The sequence below is a fragment of the Anopheles ziemanni genome, chromosome 3 (genome assembly GCF_943734765.1).
Source record: "Anopheles ziemanni chromosome 3, idAnoZiCoDA_A2_x.2, whole genome shotgun sequence".
Classification (NCBI taxonomy): Eukaryota; Metazoa; Arthropoda; class Insecta; order Diptera; family Culicidae; genus Anopheles; species Anopheles ziemanni.
In genome coordinates, this window is record NC_080706.1 from 42596129 (window position 1) to 42605883 (window position 9755).

The following is a 9755-nucleotide window of genomic DNA, read 5'->3' on the forward strand; positions in this document are numbered from 1 at the left end:
CGCTTTGAAAGAGGGAGGTTTCCCAGTGAAGGCTCTGGCCGGAAGGATCTTTCAACACGTTCACAAACGCGTCCACGCGTCTTTTGGACAAAATGCCGGCCAAAACTCGCTAGATCTGACGTCCGGAAGGTACGGTAGTTCGCAGTCAACTGAAACCCTACTCATCGCGGTGGTCCGGACTCCGCTCTCCGAGGTTCGATTAGGGGTGCACGAACACTCAGCCATGCAACGGCGACGGGACGGTGGTTGATAAAGTTCCACCCGACACACCGATGGAGCGAGGGATTATGCGCGTGGACGACGGGGAAGGGTCAGGTGCTATGCTTCTACCGGTGACGTCACCGAGTGCGGGAAGAACTCTCCCGAACTGCTTTCAGAATAGAAGACAGACTTCGCCGGCAATCGCCTAACGTGACCGATCGGCCGCACAAGTCTCCGATAGGAATGCTACGTGCGATAGTACGGCGTATGGGTGGCATTGGCAAACCTGTGCTACACGTCATTTTCGAGCATATCAGCCTCCGATGACCGTTTCCACGTCAAGTTTCCCTGCCTTCCCGGTGTTGATGGCACGTGCCTGTTGCTGGTTCGTCGACCCGAACAATTACATCGCAGAGAGTTTTCGGAGCCTTACAGTTGAAGATATTGGGCTATAATTTACTAGTTTTTATTTCTTCATGAATTAATGAGCCAAAAGAAAAGACTAATCTTTTTACTCATTAAGCACATTCCATTCGTTGAATTTGATTATTATTCTCCCAATCTGTTTTTGGTTGCGAAGAAGGCTTAGGAAACTGACAAGAATAGGTAATTGCTCGTTTATAATTTCGCAAAAAGATGGCAAACAAAAGACAAAAGCAACTTCCTTTCTCAATTTGTTTTACGTTGTGAAATACCCCATCGGAGAAGGTTGGTAAGGCGTAGTTACTTCTAATTGTAATTTATTGGTCTTATCTCTTCGTTCTTCACTTAGTTTTTTTAGACACTTTTAACACCATAATCTAGCTGGAACGTCTGGTCCTTTCTGGATTAGACAGCTTCAGTGACCTATGAACTCTAGATCCAAGAACCAATAAACCTCTAGAGTGTATGACAGTCGGCCAGTGGAAATATCATCATTCTCGACAGACAACACTTCTGAATTGTTCTAACTTTATGGCGTAATCAATCGTTCAACAGCACTTCTTGCCGATAGTGTTTGCAGTTTTTTTTGGGTCCATTTTCAAATTAACATCTAATCCGGTTAATCTTAGCACACACGGGTTACGAAATCATCCCTTGTCACACGTAATTATTGCGCAATGGTAGTACAGAGTACCATTTAGCCATTTCCGTTTAATCGCGGCGGAGTATAATTAATCTTCGGCTTTACACTGCCGCTGGCCACCCACATTCATCCCCTCACCCCACCCCCTTTAAAATCCACCATTTACATATTAAAGGTTTTTGTTTTGTCACATGCGACTTCAACCATCAACCTTATTCCAGACGAACGCTTGAGGCTGGGGAAAATAAAACAACTGACACCAAACTGGAGGCGCGAGTCTTGGCCCTCGCAGACAGGTGCTCCCAGTTTGGTGGTGATTAGTTTTCAATTTAAAACAAACCTCATCAAATTTTCATCGAACGGTGGCACGCGCTCTTCAACTGTCGATAGCAGATGATTTTGTATATAAAGATAGCAGAATGGCCGTATGGGCTCCAGTTTGCCGTACGGTGTGTCTAGGATTTTCTTGCGGACAAGATGTCCAACTACGTCTTGCACGAGGTCCGCTACGTTCTGATGGCGATGTGCTACTCAACCCGGTGCTTGTCGGCCACGATTCAGGACTCACTGTTGGACAAGAGCATTTTCTGGTGTCTTACGTTTATTCCGCTTGCTGTGCTGTGTTTACCTACGGTAAGAAACGATTGGAGTAGTTGGACTTATTCTAAGATGATAATCTGTTTTCAAAACGCTTTTGCATAACAATGTTTCCATCGATGTCATAGTAAATTGAGTGGGCATTGGTTTTGTTGAATGCAAATTGCTTGTCCTGTTTTGGTTTCATGCAAAAATAAAAAAAATCAAGTATATACATTTTATAAATACGTCTGCACAAAGTCTAGTCAAATAAAACTAGAAAAGCTTAGGTCCTAGTTAATTTTACTTAAAAAATGTAGAATCATAGAACTACATCGATTGTTTTTTTTTCAAACATACGTTACATTAATATTTATGGTTTTCAATAATTTAAAGACAACCATTTTTATTCTACGTCAAAAATTAATATCATAGAAATTTATCAAACAATCCGAATAACGCACCGTAAAACTAGATTATGTTTGTCCAAAAATATACTTTGCAGTTTGCGTACCTAGTACTGGATACGAGAGATCTTTTCGAGTTCGTTTTGGTGTTGGTACCTTTTACCGAAATTTTGCTAACCAACGTGAAAATGATCGTCTGTAATGTGAAAAGAGTGAAAATTATAAATCTCATCAACCAGTTGCAGGTGGAATGGGACGAATGTAAGGCATCCCACAGTCGTTTGTGTGTTATTCGTTTGTTAAACTATTTCTGTATTTTTTTCCAAGACAAAAAGTCGGAGCTTACGGAAGTTCAGCAGTTGGTAGCCTCGACTGCAAAGAAGACGAGGATTTTCGTGATAGTCTACACGGCATCGTTTTTCCTGATCGTGGTGGAGTACGCCACGCTGCCGCTGTTTAAACTGGTTTACCACAGGGTGATTATGAACGACAATTCGAACTACACCACCAAGCTCCCGTACGAAATGAGGTACGATGAAGCTTTCGTCCAAAGCACCAAGAGTATGCTTAAAGCTCTATTATGTTTGCAGGTTGTTTTATAGCATCGAGGGCAATGCGAGCTTTAGTGTGACGTACTTCTTCATCCTGATCGCAGCGTTTGTGTTGGCATTTGCGCTGACCGGCTTTGACAGCATGTTCTCCACGCTGTGTATGCACATAACGACCATGTTTAAATTGTTGAAACTTGAAATTGACCAGTTAGCTCGGGATCTGGAGGCCGCAGCACCACGCAAGCAACTGCACGCAAAGCTGAGGCGAATCATATTGAAACATAAAAGCAATCTTTCGTAAGTAAAAGCGACCGTTACTCTTCCGGTTTCTTAATCCAACAACTTGTAGGCTCATCGATCAACTGGAGGAGGAGTTCAGTTTTTTCCTGATGATCCAATTTCTGACCAGCTCGATCGTAGTGTGCGTTGTGCTCTACGAGCTGACGACGGTAAGCAATTCCTAAACACCAGTCCCGTAGTGAGCTTAGTTTTGCGTACCCTCTTATCTGTTTGATTACGTTCCGCAGGTTTTCGGCTGGAACGAAGACACGATTAAAACGATGACCTACCTGCCGGGAGCAGTTCTTCAGCTGTTTCTCCTATGCTGGTACGCGCAGAACATTACGGACGAGGCTAGTGCGGTGACCGACCATATCTACAACGTGCCGTGGTACCTCGGCGACATACCGCTGCAGAAGACCGTCCTCACGCTCATGGTGAAGGCGCAGAAACCGACCGGAGTGACGGCATCGAAGTTCTACATGGTGACGCTGCAAAGTTTTCAGCGGGTATGGGGGGTTCATCCTGTGCTGATGAAGGACGGAATAAACATCTTCTTTTTCTTTGCAGATAATCAGTACATCCTACTCTTATTTTACTCTGCTGCAAACTGTAAACGAGCAGTAATTAAATTGACCAACCAGTATTGAAAATTGGTTTAGTTTGCTGAAAATCTGCACAAAGTGTAATTACATATAAGAAAATAAAAAGCTTTCCTGAATCGCTCCACGTTTAACACTTTTACCGACATATTTAAATGTTACTCCCAGTGATGACACGGACATGCGCAATTGACGCCGCAGCACCGTAGAAACGCCAGTGTCTGGCGAAACCAATCAATACGGCATTGACATTAGTCAGTCCAGAAGGTTAACACAGAATTTTGGGGTGGCCTTCGCAAGGCAGCAGTGCAGACACGCCAAAACAATTCAACCACCGGATTAGGTAGTGTGATAGATAGAACCCAAACACAACGACTCTAGTACCTGCGGTAGCACCAGTACACAACGAATCAAACAGAGTACCATGGCTGAAGGAACGTACGAGTACGAGTGTATGCGGGCGGAACTACTCGAACTGGCCAAGCCCACCCGGGAGGAGTTCGAGGAGAAGATGCGGCTGCGGCAGGAGGCACAAGTCGAGGAGCAGCTCACCGAGGAGCTGAAGGTTGGGTTTGGTGGTGCGAAAGTGTCCTAGAATCGGTATTGTTTACATTACGTACTCCACCTTACAGGAAGTGGACCTGCAGGAAGAGTCTATCCAGTCCACCTCCGGCAAGATGGACGAGCTGAACAACATTCTCAGCGTGACGCAGCAAAAGATCAACAAGTTTAAGGTGGCGTGCGGGAGTCTCACCAGCCTTCTGAAGCTGCGCCCGTCGACACCGAGCAGCGAACCGGCGGCTGCCAGCGGCTCGGACGAACCGACCGACTCGGGCCGTTCGATTAATGACGCGTTGGATGCACTGGACACTATGAAGGAGCAGGACGCGGCCTCTGATGCGCACGTGGCCAAGTCGGCCGCCCTTGACCTTGGCCAGAAGATGTCGGCTCAGCTGGGAAAGCTGGATTCGCTGCTGTACAAGGCGGACAACGCCACCTACTCCATGAAGCACCAGACGGATCAGATGAAAAAGATTGCCAAGTAAGAGAGGAATGGCGGCTCCTCTACTGTGAACACGAGAACTGGAGAATGTCGCAGGAACAATTGACAGTATTGACGAGGACCTCCAGTATCCGGCTGGAGTTCGCGTCCGAATTTCGAATGCCGTGAAGACGGGAATCCTGGGGGTTCCCCTACAGTACGCTTATGATATAAACTGTGTGCAAATATTATCTATCAATCTATCGGATGCCTGTATTGAAGGCATTTTCTTAAATTTACGCCCTTCGGCACCGTTAAGCGACGAGTCTTGATTATACATCAGCTAGCTGTTATACTTCAATCTCTCATTTCCTTAAACCGGTGCACCGGCTTTGCACCGGCGTGGGCTTAGTACACTAAGTGTTTCTCTCGGTTAAGTGCTGCTAGCCTCAGCGTTGTGTAGGGTTAAGAAGTTATACATTCCTGTTCGATAGGTACACGCTTTCGACACGCGACGTCAGTTAAAACCCTCATAGGAAGCAATTATTCAAGTGCCACCGTTCTTTTGAATTAAGTGTCTACCCGTTTCCCCGTTACCGTAGCAACAGTCAGTTTCGCTTTCTCCGTGCGTTTGAAGCCAATCAGGTCGGTCTTCCAGTACCCTGTAGGAATGTCCCGCGAGGACACACACTGTAGAGGAAAATCAAACGAGCAAACAAAAGGCAAATCAAACCGGCGATCTCATAAACAATCGACTATCTTAACACCAGGCCCTTGTGTCGCGTCTTGTGAAACCGATTGTGATATTGTATTACGTTGTACATGTTAGATGTGTGCGTGTGTGTGTGTGTTTGTGTTTTTTGTACGACTATTAATTTAGGATTGTTTAGCGCCCCAATCTGAACCCACTCACATGGCATGTGGCTACATACAGTGCAAATCGATCGCGACGAATGCTTCCGGAAAGAAGTTAGGATCCCCAAATTTTTTTTTTCGTAGTGCGTGCTTTACGTCTTGCGTAGCCATTATTGAACATTCGAATATACAAATATTTAAAAAATTATATATATGTGCTAATAAAAGCGGTTTTGCGAGCGTGGTGAGGTGAGAGTACCGGAGCGGGAGCGTTAGGTTTATACGACAAACAGCATCCGCTCGGTGTAATGCTGAAGAAAGCGTAAAACATAGGAAACGTTAACCACCCAGCAATAATACCAACTACAATAAAATGTATTAGCAACCGATAATAATAATAATAAACGGAAGGTACAACCATTTGAACCCATTCCGATGGCTTTGTTTGAACGATCCTTGAAGGAAAATACCAATGCCACTAAAAAATTAACTCAAGTGATAAGTTTATTGTGGAGGGTTACAAGCACTATACTTTATTCGTCTTTGAGGCTACTCTACTTAACGCTACTTTCATGTCACTCTTGAGGCACATAAGCGCTCAACCTCGCGCGCGCACACACACACAAACTGTTTGTAAGTCAGTCATCGGTTCGTCGAAATAACAAAACATTCCTAATTTCCACCACTTTGTCGATTGTGAAACGCGCTTTGCAACGGGTCACCGATGGACGATAAGATAACGCGTTATCTTACGAGCTCGGCTAGTCCCGAAAGGTATGCATAAATCACTGCACCGTGAATCACTTCCAAACAACGCGGAACGGAGTGGAACCTGTCCGGTCCTGACCCATTTCACATATGAGCTCCACCACCGTACCACACGTTCTGGTTGTCCTTGTTGGTTCCGAGCCGAACGTTCTGCAGGTGCCGTAGTTCCTTCATCTTCGCGTTCCGCAGGTACCACAGGTATATGCACACGATGATGGCCAGCGCAAACAGTACGATGAAGATGATGGCCGTCACCATCCAGGCCGTTTCGGCATCGGTTCCCGCGAAGGGAACGGCATCACTGTACGCTTCCGGTGCTGCCTTCGATTCGTCACTGCCCGCGTGCTGGATGATGTGTCCACTGGTGCTGGTGGCCATCGTCAAGGCTACGATCAAGCACCTGCACGCCCAACTGTCACCGAACCGGAGAACCATTTTGCCAAACACAGCAGCTACCAATTTCGGGAATCACAGTAAGGTGAGTGACGATAAGCGGCGGGCTGGAATTCTGGACAGCGCCGACAAACTGAATGAAGACCTCGGTGTGTACGTCTACCTGCCCAAGGATCATCGCCTAATCCTACTCGGCTACATAGATATACTGATGGAGCGATAGCACAGCGATAAGATGATGATTCCTTTCCGTCGGCCGATAGTGAGACCCCGTACCTCGGACGCACAAACACATTCCCGAACCGTAGGATCGGTTGTGGGCACCTCCTTCACATGCGCTATCAGTGCATCGACTGAGGACCTTGCGCATTCACCACGGAACTTCATTGACGTGCCTTATCGCACGCCTGGAGTCGAAATCGGTGCTATCATACCGTCGACGATTGGAACAGATTTTCCACATCATCCATCAAATCTGTTGCAAGATGTCGGCAAGATGAAAGCCGTGCGGTTTTTTAAGGTGAAACTGAACTGGAATCGGGTAGATAAACGGTGTGATGACGTTTTCATTTGATGATTGAGGGAATAGGCGACATACCGTAAATCGGTTTGATGGCCTCTCGATAGATAATTCGATTGCAAACATATCACCGAGATGATCTATGAAAGATAAAACAAATCGTGAAAGTGTTACAAGGTTTTGTCAACCCAGCCAGCTGGAGTCCACTTGGAGGAAGCATTCTGAAGTGCTGGATAATGGCGGTGGATTAAAGCCTGCCCCAACAGTTTTATTTCCTGCCATTAATCAATGTTTAACTATGGGTAAAGCAAGAGACTAGATCTACAAAATTGTATGCAGAAGAAGAAAGAACTGAGTATGTGGGAATATTATTCCACACTCTAAAGCCTCCCCTCATCGAATCACTCTTCCTTTCTAACATGCCTTCGAAAGTATTCGATGATTCCAGATTTCCGAGGAGGAGATTCCTATGAAGTAGGATCATGACGTCTATCTTCGTTAGTGGCAGCCCCTTAGTGTCAAGTGCTTTCCGGCCCGGTACCAGCGGTCAACCAGCCTGTTCAAGTTCTTTGTGGCTGTAGTGTCTAGGGTCGAAAAACACTGCCAATAAACGTACTAAAGCAATCAATCAAAATATTAAACATCGAGTGGTGACACAAAGAACGGAACCGATAACCGATTGGTCTATTTTGTGTCAGTGAAGATCGTTGCTTTGCGTGGACCGGTAACATAGTTTCAATGACCGGTTGAGGGAAACTGGCTGAACATTGGAGGCGTGAAACGATATTGAATCATTTGTTTTTGTCGAAGACTTTGTCGAGTTGAGTGATCGATATGACTCCCTCGATCAAATGTGCGGTTTATTTGATGCTGTGTAGTGTCTTAGTTATTCCACCTACTATTCAAGAACAAACTCGTGAGAATGAAGAACCATCCTGTACGCAGATAGACTTCGACGATGAAACCTTAACGTCCCTGCGTAAGTGTGGTTACCTGCAGGAGTTCACCGCCAAACCGTACGACGAGTCTACCCAATTTGATCCTTACCGTCCCGGGGCAAACTATTATCTGTCCAACAAATGGCAAGGGACAACCTGTGGGGAAACGGTAAGGACGTACTCCTTCAACAGTGATACCGAGCTGCGGATGGCGTACAATGCAGTGTTCGAAAGTGGGGCTACCCTGGAGGTGCGTGTGTATGATCTGGACCGGGTAGATTCGACCGGAAACGCTATCCTCGTCGAGTCCTGGCGAACGTCAACATCCACGGAGGATTGGGGATTTTTCCAAGAAAAACTAAACAAAACAGTGATTCGGGCCCAGGTAAGTGTGGAATTTTGACAGTATGGGACAATTGACAAGACTCGTTTTCGTTGCATCAAAACTTAGATCCAAATCGAAGCCAATATGAACGCCGGCAGTGACATGGCGATAGAGTACTTGACCATCTTCAACTATGAAGTGGAAACGGAGGAATGCAGTGCCATTGACGAGTTTCTAACGACTACTGAAATTCCCACTACGACAACTGAGAGTTCGACGACAGCGTTTCCGTCAACAACAACAACAACAACAACAACAACAACAACAACAACAACAGCAGCAACTACAACAACAACAACAACAGCAACAACAACAATAACAACTACGACAGCACCTACAACCTCAACGGAGACGGAAGAGATAACGATTTCTACGACGGAAGTTAGCGAAGAGCTTCCCCCAACGACGTCAGAGGCAACGACGTCAACATCGGAAACGATACCTTCAACAACCATCTCAGAAGCACTGACGACGACAACAACATCAATACCAACAACAACAACATTAGCTTCTACTACGACAAGAACTTCAACATCAATACCAATTACAACAACAACAGTATTAACAACCGAATTTACGACGACAACATCATCAACACCAAGCACTACAACATCCACCACAACCAACGCACCGAGGGACGATACGTCAATGATGCCCACGAGCTCTTCAACTGTCCAACAGACCTCAACAGCCGATTCCGTAGACAGTTCAAACCAAAGTACGACAACGCCAATCTCACAAACACTGCCCAGTCATATTTTCCCACCGGTTGAGGATCTCGTTGGCTCTAACCAATGGATGTGGATGACGCTGGCTGCGATGTTTGGGACACTTCTTCTGCTGGCCACCAGTGCCGTCTTCTACCTGTGGTATGCAAACCAGCATCTTGATCGGGTGATGATGCGTCTGTTGGATGAGTTATGCTACGAGAAGTATAACGAAAAACCTCCGAAGATCATTTAATAAGATCATCAATTCCAACTATAAGAGAAGCTACAAAGTATTGTAGAAACAAAATAAATCCACCAGATTTGGCTATAATGTGGTTTTATTGCTAAAGTATCTCAACTCATATTGTATAACATTCGTAGCGTGTTACAATGTACATTGTTGCCGACCCGGCGCTGGTCGGTAGGTATAAGTATGTATCGAACCATAAACACTATAAGGCACATTGAAAACCAAAAAAGAAAACACAATATATTCGTCTACATAATCTAGCCGCGCGCGGC

At 45.7% G+C, this 9755-nt stretch overlaps 3 protein-coding genes across 3 annotated transcripts; all 3 read left to right on the top strand.

The window, feature by feature from the left end:
- Positions 1-1744: 1744 nt before the first annotated feature.
- On the top strand, positions 1745-3707 carry LOC131284766 (odorant receptor 4-like). Its single transcript, XM_058313625.1, has 7 exons — positions 1745-1900; positions 2349-2511; positions 2578-2779; positions 2841-3098; positions 3151-3250; positions 3329-3589; positions 3651-3707. The coding sequence occupies exons 1-7, from the start codon at positions 1745-1747 to the stop codon at positions 3705-3707; spliced, it is 1197 nt and encodes a 398-aa protein (XP_058169608.1).
- A 399-nt stretch (positions 3708-4106) lies between these two features.
- On the top strand, positions 4107-4728 carry LOC131288530 (uncharacterized). Its single transcript, XM_058317670.1, has 2 exons — positions 4107-4247; positions 4315-4728. The coding sequence occupies exons 1-2, from the start codon at positions 4107-4109 to the stop codon at positions 4726-4728; spliced, it is 555 nt and encodes a 184-aa protein (XP_058173653.1).
- A 3306-nt stretch (positions 4729-8034) lies between these two features.
- On the top strand, positions 8035-9486 carry LOC131284767 (uncharacterized). Its single transcript, XM_058313626.1, has 2 exons — positions 8035-8523; positions 8590-9486. The coding sequence occupies exons 1-2, from the start codon at positions 8035-8037 to the stop codon at positions 9484-9486; spliced, it is 1386 nt and encodes a 461-aa protein (XP_058169609.1).
- The last annotated feature ends 269 nt before the right edge of the window (positions 9487-9755 follow it).